This window comes from Eublepharis macularius, chromosome 4 (genome assembly GCF_028583425.1).
Source record: "Eublepharis macularius isolate TG4126 chromosome 4, MPM_Emac_v1.0, whole genome shotgun sequence".
NCBI lineage: Eukaryota > Metazoa > Chordata > Lepidosauria > Squamata > Eublepharidae > Eublepharis > Eublepharis macularius.
The window spans coordinates 129,216,740-129,233,985 of NC_072793.1; the positions used below are offsets into that span (position 1 = coordinate 129,216,740).

The 17,246-nt window shown below is 40.4% G+C and overlaps 1 protein-coding gene across 1 annotated transcript in view; it reads right to left on the minus strand.

Moving 5' to 3' along the window:
• Window positions 1–246: 246 nt before the first annotated feature.
• The window catches only part of LMCD1 (LIM and cysteine rich domains 1), a 69,609-nt gene continuing 52,609 nt past the window's right edge, over window positions 247–17,246 (minus strand). Inside the window, exons 4-6 of the mRNA XM_054978268.1 lie at window positions 9,634–9,969; window positions 4,568–4,783; window positions 247–3,236 (exon numbers count right to left, since the gene is read on the minus strand). Coding sequence (XP_054834243.1) covers window positions 3,078–3,236; window positions 4,568–4,783; window positions 9,634–9,969 — 711 coding nt within the window. The 3' untranslated portion in view covers window positions 247–3,077. The remainder of the gene's footprint in view (window positions 3,237–4,567; window positions 4,784–9,633; window positions 9,970–17,246) is intronic.

Here is a 17,246-nt window from a genome sequence, read left to right on the forward strand (position 1 = left end):
ATTGATATAAGCTGCTTTGGGTCCCTACTGTGGAGAAAGGCAATATATAAATGACATAAATTAGTAAATAAAGATGAAGATGGGAGGCAGATAAAAGGTAAGTTGCTTAATGGGTTTGAAGGAGAGAAGATTAATGTGGGGACGGGGATATAGGAAAAATGAAGTACCTCACACAAATCCTAGCTCAGCCAGCATCATGCAACTGGGCCATAGCGGAGAGGCTGCTTGGAGTGGAAGGAGAAAAGGGGACAGACAAAGGCAGGTGGGAAGGAGAGAAAGAAGCAGAAAAGGGGTGAGAGGAACAGGGGAGGGAAAGAGGACATGATGCGGGAGAGGAACATGAGATGCCCCCCCCCGGCAAGTCCTTGCGGGTCCCACACTTGTAAATTCTATTTATTAAATTCTATTCTGTTCTATCAGTGATCACCTGATAAGAAGGGCTATTTGAGAGCAAATGTCTCTTGGGAAGACAATTTCCATATACACTATTGACTTACCGAATTATGCATTTTTGCTGCAGTTTTTCATATGCTTGTAAATGTGGCCAGTGGAGTCAATTAAATTTATCCATAACAAGCCTTTAGGTATGTAACCTTAGAGTACAATCCAGCAGGTCTTTCTCTAGCAAAAACACCAGTGAATTGAGGAACATGAAAAAAGTTTGTATAGCTTGTACAGAGGTGCAGGTAAGATACATGTACCTGATCTGCCCTTTCTGCTGAATGTGAATTAGTGTGGTACAGTCCTCTTATTACTGATAATGGATAATCTGAATGGTGGCAGCACTTAACCTTCACCTTTCATAGCTAAGCTGAAGTTTCAATATATATGTGGAACTCTTGTATGCAAGGACTTCCCCCTATTAAAATGGCTGACTGGTCTACCAGATTTGCAAAGTTGTCTAGCACTGTGCACTAGACAGAAGCTCCATGTTCACTGGCATAATTTAAGAGATCTGAACTGACGACTGTATAACCATACAGGAAGAATGTTTTGGTTCTTGTGGCATTTGGAAGAGTATTATGTAGTCTGAGATGTTGGGCTTTTAGACAGGGGAGATAGCCCAATATAATTCAAAAACCAAGCTATTTATCTCAACACAACATGGAGCTATATTGATTCTGTCTCAGGACAACTCCCATAGTGAACTGAGAAAATAGCTACATGTAGTCCCATTGGCTTGCAATATATTTGACTTCCATACAACCAATTGAATACACTAGTAATCCTGCTATAATTTGTCACAGCCAGTACTAATGATTTTATATATTACAATATAATGCAGCTAAACTACTGGATATTCCTCTTTTCTGAGTACTTGCATTTGAGCTTTCTATGCCTAAAAAAAGAAAATGTTGAGACATTACACTCAGCATATGAAAAATAAATTCTTTGAGGTTTTTAAAATACATCTTGAATGTTCTATTGCTCCTAAGATGAACATCCACAATCCAATGAGCTCCAAGTTTTCACTGTCTATTCTTTAAGCAAAATAAGTTTGTTGAGTGAATGTTTAATCAATTATGGTAAACATACTATATTTCTAAATCAACATTGTTTTCCAGTTCTCCATGTCAAGTAATTTTGGTTCCTGTTGTATTATTAAAGTAGTATATAGTCACAGGTTATTGTTGCTAGGTGGCAGAACCAAACACCATTTAGAGTTAGCAAGTTGCAACACAGTACAGTTTCTGTAATTCATGAAGACTTTGTAGATTATCCACTATAAATAGGCTTAAAACAGCAATCTCAAAACGTGATATAAACATAAGTCTTGCTACTAATCACATGAGAAAGAGCAGGAAACAGGCTGGACTTTTTAAAAATTCAATACATTCTTATCAGACAAGCCAATGCTTACTTGTTGGAGTATTATGAATACAACTATTTTAAGGTCAAAGTACTTTGTTGCCATGGTGCTTTCAGAGTTTAGGTGGACAAGAATCCCACATGGATTTATGTTGAGCGCTGTAAATAAGAACAGTTTCTTGTCGTTCCCTGTATACTTAATGGGAACACAGCCCTGGTTCAGATATCTAAACATCCTGCATGTGAATCTTGTAAACACATGGGGGGTAAGCTAGCAAGGTCATACCAATGCCTAATCTCTGGAAGGACCAGGTCACAGGAGAAACTAGAGCTTCTGAAGATCAGGTTTAATTTCTTTCTCCATACAACTGTGATGATCTCTTGCATGTGGAACATTTTAAAAATTATGAACCATGACATTGTGATACGAGGCCAGGGACAAATTAGAAAATATTTTTTAGATAGGTTGAGTGGATTTGATAAGAAAAATGGATAATATTATGCATGATATCTAGATCAAAAACATTGTGAAAGGAATAACAAAATCTATCCCGGGAAAGCCAATTATGACTGTAGTCATAGCTTTGACTGTAGCCATAGCTACAATTTTTATATGCTGTGTGCAGCCCACACTGTTTCCAATTAGCCTGTGCAAGCTATTCTTGCAGTGTTTTCAGATGTTAAAAGAGATTACTATGCCAGTCTACCTGTACTCAAATTGTGATCATGTGTTAACAAAAGGTGAGAGAAGCAACTTATTGTAACAAAGAAGGGAGAATCCCTCAGACTTCAGGGTTAGATATGTTTTGTTCACCTAGATGATCCCTAAGCAATTAGTCCATTCAAGTTACTAGTTTGCATGGAGTAATCTGCAGATATAACGCTTTAATAAGGAACAAGATTTGATAGCAGAATTAAGAATTCTGAATGGTTTTAGACAGCCTAGTTTAGCTTCCCCCCCTCCCCGAACATGTTGCCTCTGTAATTGAGCACAGTGGCGCCTAGTGCTCCTAGGTTCTACTTAATAGCTCTAAAAAAGGACAGAACATTCCATTTTCCAGACTTCACATACAGCATGTTTCCTACTATGTGATCATTCTTCTTCCAGTTTCTTATAAATTCATGCTTGTGAATAGCCAAAAACGTCTGAACTCAACACTCAGTGACTTCCTTCTCCTATGCCCCCTCCCTACCATTTTCTGTCCCATTAAATCACATGTGGTTTGAGTCAGAAAACAGACTTTGGGTTCTGAAAATACACATCCCGTTTAAAGTTGTTTGTTTTTACTGCAAGTTGTACACAGCAGGTTGGCAGCGTCCAGGATGAAGGGTTTGCCAGAAAGCAGCATCTCACACTCCAAGCAGGCAAAGTGTTTTTTGTGCCAGGTGAGGCCTTCAGCTTGCTGGTAATCCTCAGAAAATATGATCTGTAGAAGTAAACAACTTCATCTGTAATTTCTTTCTCAAACAGATCATTGTGCAAACAAAAAAGGAACTGTTAAGAAAGAATGAGCACATCACAGCTATTTAGCATTGCTTAGAAAAGGAGTGCGTAAACATACATGAGGGGAACATTTTGGCCCAATTAACAAAGCCACAGAAAAAGTTTACATTTGGATTTTTACAGGGCACCTTCCACATAGTTTAAAGTAATACAAAACTCAAACACATCCTTAAATGTGCTTAAAACCATCCTTAAAACAGCTGATGGTTGTTGACATTTAAATTTATTTCAAATTTTATCTAATATTTTGGCTATCTATACATGTACGCAGTTAACTAAGCAGCGCTTTCCCAATACGTTCCTGGAGTGATTCATGTTTCATGATAAACCATTCTTGCCTTTACCAGTTCTGGTTTCCTCAACTCCACTGAATTTGCATGTATAAACACACATTCATACAATCTCAGTCATGAAACACAAAAAAGTCTTCTTTCTGCATTTAGTCATTTAGGACTTCTGGGTCAGGGAGATTCTCTCTGCCTCTAATCATGTATTCACCCAAGTTATCCAACCCTAATATGCACCTTTGACCTCCCATTCCACACAACTATGGTTCATTATGAAATAGCTGCATATAACCTAGCTCAGCTCACACATCAAATTCTGCCCTTTGGAACATCACACTGTGTGGGAGCTGAACTGTACCATGTTTCATCGTTTACAACTTGCAGGCATAAGTGTTCCTGGTTTACAAGAATGGAGGTCAGAGAAAATTCTTAGACCCTGATAGCAACAATTTCACCATCTTACCCACATAAAACTGATCACACCAGCTCTTGCTTTTTACAATGCACACTTCATTTTTTTAAGGAAAAAAAAGGAGCATGAGATTATCTGCTGCAACAGTATGGAAACACAGGCAGCATTAAATCCCACAAACCTTGCCTCGCCACCAAAGGAAAGGAAAATGTTCAAACTCTTTGGAGACCAAAACCTTCCGATTATTAAGGACAAAGATGGCAGCTCATCTTGCACAATTCATTCTAATGTCACTCAATTCAATTAAAAGTAAGAGGAGGAATCCTGAAATGAGGCTCATGATAAAGAATGTGCACAAGATATGGAACTGTATCCCTGGTCAGATGCAAGATGACAATTTTGCACTATCCTAAACCCCATCCCAAACATGTCACACATAAATTATGCTGAGAGGAAGAGAAGGAAGACTGATTCTGGACAAACTTGTGCCTCTCTTTAGAAGCTGCTTCTTAGGGAGGAGACTTTGAACATCAAATCACATATCACCAAGCATACCTCATCACAGGCTGCACAGCGTGGCCTGATGTTCTCGCAGTAATGGCGCCCACACCAGATGGCCCTATTGTTCCAGAAGTAGATTAGATCAACGAGAGGTTCAGAGCACTTGGAGCACACAAAGCATGCAGGATGCCACTGGCGATCATAGCCTGCTCTGTTAGCATAGACCACAGGACATTCCATGGGCAGCGGATGCTTGCAAAGGTCACAAAACTGAGGAAGAGATTAAAGTTTACAAGTTATATCCATCTACACTTTCCCCAACAAATAGCTAAGCATTGTTTACCTCAAGCATAGCTATGCAGACACCTCCTTAACTTCTGTCAATTCTGATTCACAGTAACTTTATGATAAGCACTTCCATTGTACAGGGACAGATGTACCATAGCTTAACATGCAAATTGGCGCCAATGTCCAAAAAATCTTCCTGATTCTGCTGACATGAATATCCAGAACTGACACCAGAGTCCTTGACTGAAGTAACATGTAAAATAGTTGATAACATAGATGATGGCTAAAAGCCACTGAATGGAAGACACTACACCAGTTTGGTATAGTGGTTAAGAGCAGCAGGACTCTAATCTGGATAACTGGGTTTGATTCCTCACTCTTCCACTTAAAGCCAGCTGGGTGACCTTGGGTCAGTCACAGCTTTTCCAGGGCTCTCTCAGGCCCAACCACCTCACAGGGTGATTGTTGTGGGGATAATAACAACTTATGGCTGTTGTAGGTTTTCCGGGCTGTATTGGCGTGGTCTTGGCATTGTAGTCCCTGATGTTTCATAACAACTTACTTTGTAAACTGCTCTGAGTGGGTGTTAAGTTGTATATAAATCAAATGTTGTTGTTGTTATTTACATAGAATCTGCTCCACAAGAGTGTAAATTTGCCATCCAGTTACTACAAGAAGTGACTTAAAATATTACATTTTTTGTGGCTATGAACCCAGTATAAAACACTACACTAAGCAGAAATACATTTAATATTGTTCTCTTACACTTTCAACAATAGCCACACTTCCACTGCTCCTATGCAGTTCAATGGGGTTTGGGCAGAAAAAATTTCCAATGGCTTGAGTCCAATGCCAATTTTATTGATTGATTGATTGATTGATTGATTGATTGATTGATTGATTGATTGATTGATTGATTGATTGGATGAATCTCAATTAAACCTGAGGAGAAATTTCATGATATACATTTGCAGCCTGCTTCAAACTGAAGACATAAGACTTGAGGGACAAATATAGAATTAACATTCATTTTTAAATTATAGATAAAAATAGTACAAATGCCATTTCCCTCACCCTAGAACCCAGTTTAGCCATGAATCTCACCCATCCATACAAGTTAAAAACCAAAGGCTTTTGAAAGATGCTGAAAGATATTGAAAAGTTTCCAATAAATAAGACTCCTTAGTTGTGTAATAGCTACCAGGAATAGAAACTAGAACCCGTATGGTGTAGCACTGGATTAGAAATTGGGAGATCCAAGTTTAAACCCCTACCCACTCTATCATGGAAGTTTGCTGGGTGGCCTTGGGCCATCATATGGAGAACAACGTAAGCCTCTTTCTGTTCCCAGTGGGGAGAAAGGCAGGATATAAATGAAGCAAATAAATACTCAAACAGTGATGCCCACAAAAACATCATGACATAGGGTTGAGAAAGCAATTGCATAATTATGGAGATTCCAAGGAGATCTTTTTGCACAGAAGATTGGTTCCAGTTAAAATGAACAATTTCAGCTACTGTGGAAACACATTTTTAGCATACAAAATATTAAATGGCAATGAACGCTTCCTTATTTTTTTTTGCCAAGAAGCGTCTTATTTTAGTGGAGATGAAAAAAATTCTGCACAAACATCCCAATTTCCCACAAGCACACACCACCCTTTTCCTGTTAAGTTAAATTTGGGCAAGAACAGAACATTTTTGCGGAATATTTTTCTTAAAACACTAGCCAAATCACTCTCAGAGAATGAAGAAGACTCAGAAAAACAAGGTTAGAACATTGACTACCTTCAACTAGACTAGTATTTTTAGAACAGCCTCCTGCATTAGCCTCCTGTTTAACACTGCCAAGCAAGTACAGACATTTTCTCCACAGATCTAGTGAGAAAGATAGAACAAAGTGCCTGCAACAGTGTTGAGAGAACTGCCCAATCTGTGAACAGACTGATGCACATGAGAAACAACCTGAGAAGTGACTGAAAGTGGCCTCTGGATAAAAGTCACTTCATGTATACTAGCTCTTAAGAGTAGCAGTTTTGGTGAAGCAGGGTCAGCACTCCAAGGATCAATGCAAAGTGAACACGTTAACACTTGACCTGGATCATAATGACATCTTGCTATGGCTAGCACAAAAATTTGGCATTGCTTAGCTATCTTTGCTTCTAGCACTGCCCACCTATTAACTTTTCAGTACACTGGTTAGCAGGCAAGACACCCTGAATTCTAGCTCCCCTGGGCAATTAAAATATTTAAGAACAGTTTCTTTCCATAATTTCCCTGACTGAATTGCCTTCATCAAATACATTAAACTGCTATTCAATAAAGACTGAACTCACCCATCATTTTTTCAGATGTCCAGGCCTTTAAAAGAAAGAGCTTTATTCACTTGAAGGCACAATTGATGACAAATCTTGAATCTTTTTTTTTAAATACCACCCAAGCTTTTTTCAAGAGTTGGCCACTGGGTAGTACTCTTTATTGCTCTTTGAAACTAAAACTTGAATGTTTTTTGATACCTTTTGTGGTGAAGTGACTCCTTAACCCTATGTAACCTTTGCAAAATTCACAGCTTTTGTAGAAAATGTCGAATTTGTAATCTGGTTACATTCAAAGATTAGCTTGGAGCTGCTTCTTCAGCTGTTGTAGGATTCCTTGACATTCCTACAAGCAAATGTTGCAGGAGTGCAGTACAGACTTGCAATTCTTTGCATATTTTACAAGTTTTCTGAGAAACAGAGAAGAGTAGCTAGTACAAGCTAGTATAGTATAGCGGTCAGAGCATCAGATTGCTCTTGAAGACCCTATACAAGTCCCCAAACGGGCAGGAATCTTGCTGGGTGACATTAAGCCTGTTGTACTCTCTTGGCCTAATCTAACTCACAGGAATGTTGCAAGGATAAAAGTGGGAAAGGAGAGCCATGTATGACACCCTTATGTTCCTTGGAGAAAGGGCAGGATAAAATATACTAGATAGAATTTCTGTTTTAACTGCAACTTCTCTCAAGATGCACGGATAAAATATCATTAGTGTCATGGAATGCTTCCTGCATACTATCAACATGTGTTTTAATCAATGAAAAATCCAGAAATCCCCACACGCCTAAACTAGACATTTTTCAGAACTAACAATTAAGATTTGGGCTATGCTATGAGATAGTAACCTTTAAAAGACATTTTTTCCAGTATTATTATCCTGTGAAATTTTACAGAGGCGCTGTAACAGGTACGCATGCACAGCACTACATCTACTACATTATGAAAACAACTATTAACATGGATGACACTTTGCTGGTCTAGAAAAATGTAAGTCTGTTTTTTTGAGATGTCAGAACTGCTTGCTGAGCTGCCTCACAGTTTAGCTGTCTGCAATATCTGCACAAATGGAACTTTTGTAATGATTGTTTTGAAAGAATTTCACTTTTCCACGGGTGCACAAAAGAAAAAAAAATAAAGCTTTAAATTCTTTTGGAGAATAACACCACAGATATGTATTTACTTGGAAGGATGAACCTGCAGACAAAATAAACACTCCCTGCCAAGATAGTTTTTACAAATGTGTTCAGCGGAAGCCTTCTCCTTCAGCTAGTTGTTATTATTAGTTTTTTCTTTAAGCCAGAGAAAATCTTTGCTTGGACCAAGCCTTTGCTGCATTCAACGATATCTGGAATACAAGTATTAGGCCTTCAAAAAAGTTTGAAAGGCCCTCCCCATCACCACCCCATGTTTCCTGGATCCATTAGGACCAGGTCTGGGGAGGGCAACTGAAGCTCCTTTGCTCAAGGCAGGAAGGCACTTGGCTTAAAGCAAAGAGAAAGAATTAGGCTGAAGACGGAGATCAAGCTCTGTAAATTTTGTTGGTCTTAAAAAGTGCAATTGGACTCAAATCTTGCTGTTCACACTGGAAGGCAGTCTCACAGATGACAGGATCCAACAAAGGGTTTGAAACTGGGCCGAGAGCTCTTCTCATCCACTCCCCCCGCAACACTCTTCCCATCTCATCTCTTCAATCTCACTGAGAGCCAATTTACAAGTGACACCTTACACAGGTTGGACACTTGTCAGCTTCCCTCAAGTTTTGATGGGAAATGTAGGCGTCCCGGTTTTACAGCTTGGCTCTCCATTACAGCTGCAAGACCAGGACGCCTACATTTCCCATCAAAACTTGAGGGAAGCTGACAAGTGTCCAACCTGTGTCAGGCGTCACTCGTAGCTTGGCTCTTAGTAGTGAAAGACATCTAATTTCCTCCCTGTGCTGGATGCCTAGCAGAATTTTTAAAAATTATTTTATTGTTAACAAGAAAAGGGGGGGGAATACCCCCTGATACAAAAAATTACGAAGTTTTTTTAACACAAAAGGAGAAAAATCATGGCATCTTCTAAGTGTGGGAAATGGCCTGGAGGGAGGGAACAGGATAAAAATCTAATCTCCTCCACCGCATTACTATAAATTTTGCCTTAAAGAAGTCATATTTCTCAGTTTTCATTCAGGGATGTTTCAATAGCTGAAATAAGGAAGATGTGCCAAAGGAAGTGCCTACTGACTACTCAACATATTGTTCAAAGTTTGCACAGGCGAATGGTAGAGAACATCTGATACAAATCTTTACACTGGTAATTTGCATAGTGGTACCAGCATTCATTTGCTCTAAGAATCCTAAGGTTGCCAGCAGGCAATTCTGGCAATGCTGGGTTCAAGAATCCTACCTACCCGATCAAAAGACTTCAGTTTCAACAATGGATAGTTAAGACCCAGTCTTGCATTTTTAGTGTGAAGCTTTCCCATCAAGATTCACTAAAGTTCTCCATCTCCAGGGAAGTCACTGAGTACTTACATATTCCTGCCCCTTGGTAGCATTAGCCAGCGTTCCATTGGCTGAAACTGCTTCCTTGTTTGCAGGGACATTTTTTTCCTGCTGTTTCCCTTCATCTTTGGTGGTGCCTCCTTGACCTGGCAGAGCAACTTCTCCAACTCCAAGAGCCTCACTTTTATACTGTTTTACGAAATCTTCCATTAGCTTTATTTCATTCTCAGAAAGGCCACGGCAGTGGGAAGGGTCCTGGTCATAAATAGGAAGCTGTCTCATCATCCTCCTGCGTCGATAATAAGCTCCTTCTGTACCAGCCACCGGTTGCATTTCTTTTGAAATCAGTTCCATGTACTGGGTAGCCTAATATACAGAAACAGAAGACAACAGAAGTAATCACTATAATATAGTACATATACAACGAAGCAAAGAGAACTCTCTTTCAATACAACCCTCATTTTATTCTGAAGGACAATGTATTCCTTGGGGCTCACCCATCACCCAGTTTGAGAAATTGTTTTCAAGTGTAATGGACCAATGGCCTGGAATCCAGCCCCAGAATACTGCTTGGACATTCTTCAACTAAGGGTCAGTGTCAGCACATGGCAAAGAGGGGTAGCTGCCAGGGCCCATGGTTTCTGGTGTGGTCCACTGCTGCTGACTATCTACTCACACATCTCCTCTGATGCCTCCAAGCACATGTTTCCACTGCCTCTTTGTGAGTGCTTTGTCACCTCTGCTCCCAGCTCCATATGCTGCCTAGAGCTGCTGAAGAGGCCATGAGGGTGGTGCACAAAGCATCAGCATTCCTGATGGCCATGGCAGTGGCACTTCTAGCTGCCACCCCAGCACCATGGGGAAAAGGATGCACAGATAGTGTGGGCAGCTGTGACTGCAGATGGTAGGAGAGTTTGTGAGAGGACAAAGGAAGGAAGCATAGGCAGGTGGGGGCACATGGGTAGGAGGGCAAGAAAGGGAGCCTAGTAATGCACCTTTCTGCCTAGGGCCCCCCAAAATCTGGAATCTGCCCTGCTCAACTCATATGATCCCTCCCCTCACATGCAAAGCTGAGATTGAAGATTTTCTGGATTGGTGGTAAAAAGTGCCATCAAGTCATAGAAATAATAACAACTGTGCTTGTATACCACTCTTCTAGACAGATTAGTGCTCCACTCAGAGCCAAGTCCCTGTATTTTTATCCCTACAATACTGCTGGGGAGCTGGGGCTGAGAGGAATGACTTACCCCAACACCACAACTGAGTAGTGGAATTTGTACCAGCAGAGTGCAGATTTGCAATTGCAACCCAACCACTTAACAGCTATGCTATAGCATACAACTAATGAGTTGAGTGTGACATCATGGTATGTTTCTGAAATATTTGTTCGCATTTTGATGGGACTATGGACCTCATTCTGCTTCACAGTTTAGACAAGTGAATGCTTGACTGTTTTAAATTAGGCATGGGCATTTTTAAATTAAGCATAGTCAGGCAAGAGGTAGTTTGTCATTGGCTGCCTCTGCAACTCTGGTCTTCTTTGGAGGTCTCCCATCCAAATACTAACCAAGGCTGACCCTGTTTAGCTTCCATGATCTGATAAGATCTGGCTTGCCTGGGCTATCCAGGTCAGGGCACTAGCAAGTCTTCAACCTAACAATAATTCGTTGTACTATCCAAATTTCGATGCTGTAACAAATTGGAATTTCATGGCTCCTTGGAGAGGAAGTGGCTGAATGGCAATGCATCTGGTCCTAGGTTCAACTCCCGGCATCTCCAATTAAAGGATCAGGTAATAGGTGATATGATAGACCTCTGCTTGGCACCCTGGAGAGCCACTTCCTGGAGACAAAACTACCTTGATAGACCAATCATCTGTCTTGAGTAGAGGGCAGCTTCACGTGGTTAAACTGAAAACTTCTAGTTCAGCAAGTCTTCCATCTCAGGTTTGTAAGCAATGGAGGGAGCTACAAACTCAAGAATAAACTGGGCTTGTTCTCCTCACAAACTGGTTTGTTCCCAAAGTCTTAGTGTTAGAATCAAAAGGAAATTGAATAAGAAGCCTCTTAATCTCGGTGTTAGTGCCTCTTGACATGATCCTGTACCCAGACACAGAGCATGCAGCAGAGATGCTGTATCATAAAGTTAGAGAACATTTTCTTTTTAGTAGAAGTACGAGACTGGCCCACATTTTCCTTTTTGTTACTCTTGACCTGGTGATAATATACCTGTCTTCTGCCAAATATGAATTCTCTGCTCTGGCTTCACCTCTCCCCAGATGAGCAAATTTTGTTAATGTTAAACTTGAGAAAAGTCAAGAAAAATCACAACACATATCAGATACCACAAGAACTAAAGGTTCAAGTAAAAAATTTACTCTCTCATGTGGTTTTTTGGCATGCCAGGTTTCCAACAAGTACAAAGTATGTGCCTGGAGACATGCTTCCTATTTATGAAAGATTACATGTAAACGGTTGCCAAAGTTCATCTGGCTACAAGCCATCCAAGGCAAGCTTGTTATAATGCTACAGCACCAGCTGTACTACCTATATAAACCTTGTAGCACTTCAGTGAGATGTTAATTATTCTTGTTTAATGCCTAGAGAGGAAATTGGAAGAAAATTACCCTGGATTGTGTGCTGTCAGAACTGTCTTCCATTTGTCTTTTATAAAGACATTTAAGTCAATACATAAACCAGCCATTTCTTGAGGCTATACCTTTGAACTTGATGGCCACCCACATTACTGGGAAACCCATTTTATTACTTCAAACATATAGCAATAGTTTAATACTATTAAAGAAGAAGGAGAAAGGAGTCCATGTACTGCTTTTAAAACCATTGATTCTAATATTGGACAAGAACAGTTAGTTGGCAATTAATTGGCCATTGGATTTTGATGTGTAGTCAAAAACAGTCTTAGGACAAGCCAGTCTTATCCCAAATGAACATTTACAAAAGGATATGGGCAGCAGAGTTCATTTTTTTCTGAACGAGAATAGAAAGTGAAGGGAGTTTCCCTGCTGGAAATCTTTCCCTCATTGCAGTGTGAATTGTTAATAGGCAGCCAGTTGGCCATTCATCCATCTCTTTAGAAATCCTGCTTCCAGCTGCTTTCAATTTTATTTCCAACTTGGTCAGCATTTGCCTAATGAGCAGTATGCTTGTTAGGTTTTTAATATATACTCTAGGTAGGGTGGAGAATTAGTGACATGGAATATATAACACAGCCCACTAGTCTTTAAAGGAAAGTCTGTTCCCCAAACATTTTAACATCATGTAAAGAACAGTTGCACAAGCTAAAAATCAGTCTTGGATCAGACCAATGTGAGGCTCCTGTGATTAGATGCCTCATTCATTCAAGATAGCTAATAAATATTACACAGATGGTAAAAACAGTCTGTTCAAATTTTGTACTGGATTTGTTAGAGGTTGCACGAGAGATTTCAGATATACAGTTTCCAGTTCAGAGGGCTGCCATGGCATGCATCATGGACACATGCTTGGATGAAGCAGGAATTCATCTCTTCCAACGGTGACTACTCAGCTTCTGAGTGCAGAATCTGCCTAGACCAGATGGCCAGGGTGGGGGGATTTCATTGAGCTCTCCAGGTGATTTGTAATTTAGAACGTCACCTTAGCACCCAATGTAGTAAATGTGAACCATTAGGAGTTCTCCTGGTATACTGTCCATCTTGTTGCCTTATATTCTCCCTCCTGAAGGTAGTCCAAGACTTTGTGGCCAACTAATTTTAAAAAATTAAGGTTAAATTTCCATTAATGGTGATTTTTGTAAATTTCCTTCTCATGATGCAACCTCCAGCTCCCCCTTCATACTATTCCTGGGGGTTCCTGTCCCCCAGGAAGAGCATTTGGGGTTATTTCAGGCTTCAGCAGGTGGGGGGAGGTAAGCAAGTCTTATTCTAGAGATCTCATCTGTCAGTGGAGCTTTACCACAGGATCCAATCCAATGTAACATGTTCTACAAAATCAACAAGATTAGGACAAACACCACAGAGAATAATTTATATATCAGAAAACAAAATAAATAAAGGGGAATAACAACACTGTGGAAGAAGGAACCCAAAACAACCCTCTCTGCAAACTCATAGTATAAATGATTATGGCTAAGAGAAAAACCATATTCTTATTTGCATTTTATACAAGTACAAGTTCTAACATATACTTTCTTAATATAATAAAACCTTATTTTGGATTTGGATTTCTACAACTATTACAGTTTGTTCAATAGTAAGAAACAAAATCACATTGCAGCAAAACTATTTGAGTCTGCTTGATCTCCGGCTAGTTCAGACTAAGCCAGCTTTTCCTTGGCTAATGATTTCCAGATGAGCCAGGCTCTCTTATCAACGTATCTCTCATTCTTCCATTGAGCAGCAACAGTTCTCCTAAAGCTGAGAGGAAATAGACAATAGACCTGTGTATGGTCAACTGTTATATTCCAGAGACTTCATCTCCTTTGCTACTTATCACATTCAGCTGAGCTTCTGAACAGTGAGGCAGCTTTTATCTGTAAATTACGCATTTCTGTCTTGGTTCATTCCATTTGGCTGGAGAGGATTATCTGGTCGAGTGAAGGGAACAGTAAATGCTTGATTAAAGAAGAGGGTTCTATAATTTACCTTTGAAGCGGTCTGGTCATGAAATGGCCTCTGAAAAAGCTCTCTCTGGACTTGCACAATTTTGATAAGAATGGCTGGGTGCTGGCTTTGTGCAATATCCACCTAAAGCCTCTCCCCCTGTTTCTGGAGACATTCCCTTCTTGCGCATGAACATTTGAGCAAGTGGTAACTGTGCAGCTCCAAACCTGGGAGCAATGATAGCATGCTGATACCTATCAACTCTATTTCTGCTTTCCCGCACTCAAGTGTGGCAGATGTCTCCTCATGCTGAAGAAAGGCTCTGCACTTAGCTGACTGGAATGGCAAAATCAACCATTATTTTTCATACCGAGAGTGGTTTCATTTTTTCTTGAAACATTTTAATATGTTTTAAGTATTAACAACTAGTTCTGTCTGTTATTTTATGGGTCAATTTCCTAGAATTGGCACTATTTATATCACAGAAGAGCTCAAGGGTACTACCATTCTCGTCCGTTCCACAATGCACACTGCTTCTGAAGCCAAAGTTTCCTCTTCGTACTAAGGAGAATAATTTCCAGTGCTGTGATTGCAAACCAAACACAGGCCCTACCATCTAATCCATAAGTGTGCCAGGCTGCCAATTAGATTAATGTAAATCTCTTGACATTCTATGTCCCAAAGGCATTCTACAGCAGAAGCAGGGGCAATATGACACAGCAGCCATTCTGTAAGTGAACATTCGTTCATTTCAATGGTATCTTCCAATGGAAGATAGTTATACTTTCCTTATAGTATGCCAAAAATGATGAACAAGCTCATGAAAGGAATCACAAAGGTGAGGTTAACAGAAGTTGAACGAAAACAGTGATAAAAACTTAATTTGTATTGTCGAAGGCTTTCACGGCCGGAGAACGATGGTTGTTGGGGGTTTTCCGGGCTGTATTGCCGTGGTCTTGGCATTGTAGTTCCTGACGTCAGGAACTACAATGCCAAGACCACGGCAATACAGCCCGGAAAACCCCCAACAACCATCAAAAACTTAATTCTTTATATCACTGCTGGCGTCTTTCTGTAGGAACGCCCAAAAATGCTGGTTGTGTGCACTACCTATAGGCACCCCCACCATAGGTCTACATTCTTTTGCTGCCTCCTCCCCTCATTTGGAATCTTGTTAACCCCATTCTCATACATTGTTTGTTCCTGACCCATAAATCAAACCTTTTCCTAGGACAAGGCCTAGCCTTCATCATTAAAAACTGGATTTTTGTCAAATTGGATTTTGGCAGCATATTTAATCCATAAAGGAACTGCCCTGATTGTTCTCTGCATGTTGCCTGCCTCTCTGGGGGATTATGAAAGATAAACATTGGTTTTACAGACATTCTAATTGTGTTAGTGCTTATGCAAAGGGGGAATGGAGGAGGAAATACAAAGCTATTATCATGTACAGCTTCAAGCTATAACCACCAGAAATCCCGACAAAGTAAGGTTCTTTCTACCATACAGAATACTTATAAATTAGGAATGTGGCTTAGTGCATGTAAATCCAAGCAGAATTCCCTCCTGACATGCATGACAACATAGCCCAGAATGCTAACAGTACCATCCAAAATAGATTTACACCCTTCTAAGTCCATTGACTTCAACTTTGCTTAGGAATGTAATAGGAAAAAAACCACAATTGATCATTTGAGGATTTGTTCAACTTCAGTTTGGTAAACAGCAAATCTTCGCCTTTTAGAGCAAAACCTGAATTATGGAATCAGCAAAATAAAAGTTGTGAGCCCACTAGATGATCAGTGCAGTCTTGAACAATTATGCCCTCTAAAATCAATTGAAGTATATAGGATTTATTAACTATAGCTGAGGGGCAGAGCATCTGCTTGGTATGTGGCTCAGTGGCAGGGCTCATTTTGAGGGGGAACGTGCCGGAACGCAGTTCCGGCAGTTCCCCAAAGAGGTCACATGTCAGGTGGCCCCACCCACAGGACTCTCGGCTATTTTGGGCCCGTTTAGGCCTGGATTGGAGCCGAAACGGCCCGGATCGGGCCTCTAACGGGTACTGGATCACTGTCCCACTCAGCAGTGGCCTGATCCTGACCATTTTGGGCCCCTTTTCGGCCATTTTCAACCCCCTTTTGCCATTTTGGGCCCAATTTTGGCCCTGAATGGCCAGGATTGGGTCCAAAACAGCCAGGATAGCTGATGTCAGGGGGTGTGGCATATGCAAATGCTAATAACACACTTCTGATGATGGCAAGGATTGTGGCATATGCTAATGAGTTACGCTAATGAGTTCCTCCAGCTCTTTTTCTACAAAATGACCTCTGCTCAGTAGTATAGCATCTGCTTGGTATGCTGAAGGTCCCAGGTTCAATCTCCAGCATCTCCAGGTAAAAGGATCAAGTAGTAGGTGATGTGAACAAACTTCTGTCTGAGATCCTGGAGAGGCACTGCCAGCCTGAGTAGACAATACTGCTTTTGATGGGTCTGTTACCTGATCTGAGTATAGGAGTGTTTCATGTGTTCATTTATATCCCACCTTCTTCCCAAATGGAGACCCCAAAGATGCTTACATCATTCTCCTCTCTTCCATTTTATCTTCACATAGCAGGTTTCCATGATAGAGTAGGAATTTGAACCCGAGTCTCTTGTATCGTAGTCTGACACTCTAACTACTATACTACACTGGGTTTGCTCAAGAATGCACTAGAATTAGACTATGTTTTTGGAAGTAGAAAAAACCCTACCCTTAAGAGTGTTTTTTTCCTTCCCCACCAACACTCCTGGTGTGGGGTGCTTAGCCAGGATCTATATGCTGATTATGAAGCATTATAATTCGGATCACACAAGCTCACCATTCAACAATGCAGGCAATGAAAGGTTCAGCTTTGATTACTTGAATGAATAAAATGAACGATGCATTCTTTAATGTCAGGAATCACTCCATCTCATGAGAACAGCAAATATAAAAACAAACACATGATAACCCAAAATGTTATGGGCTGGAAGAGATAAACAAGAAGAAAAATGTACTGGT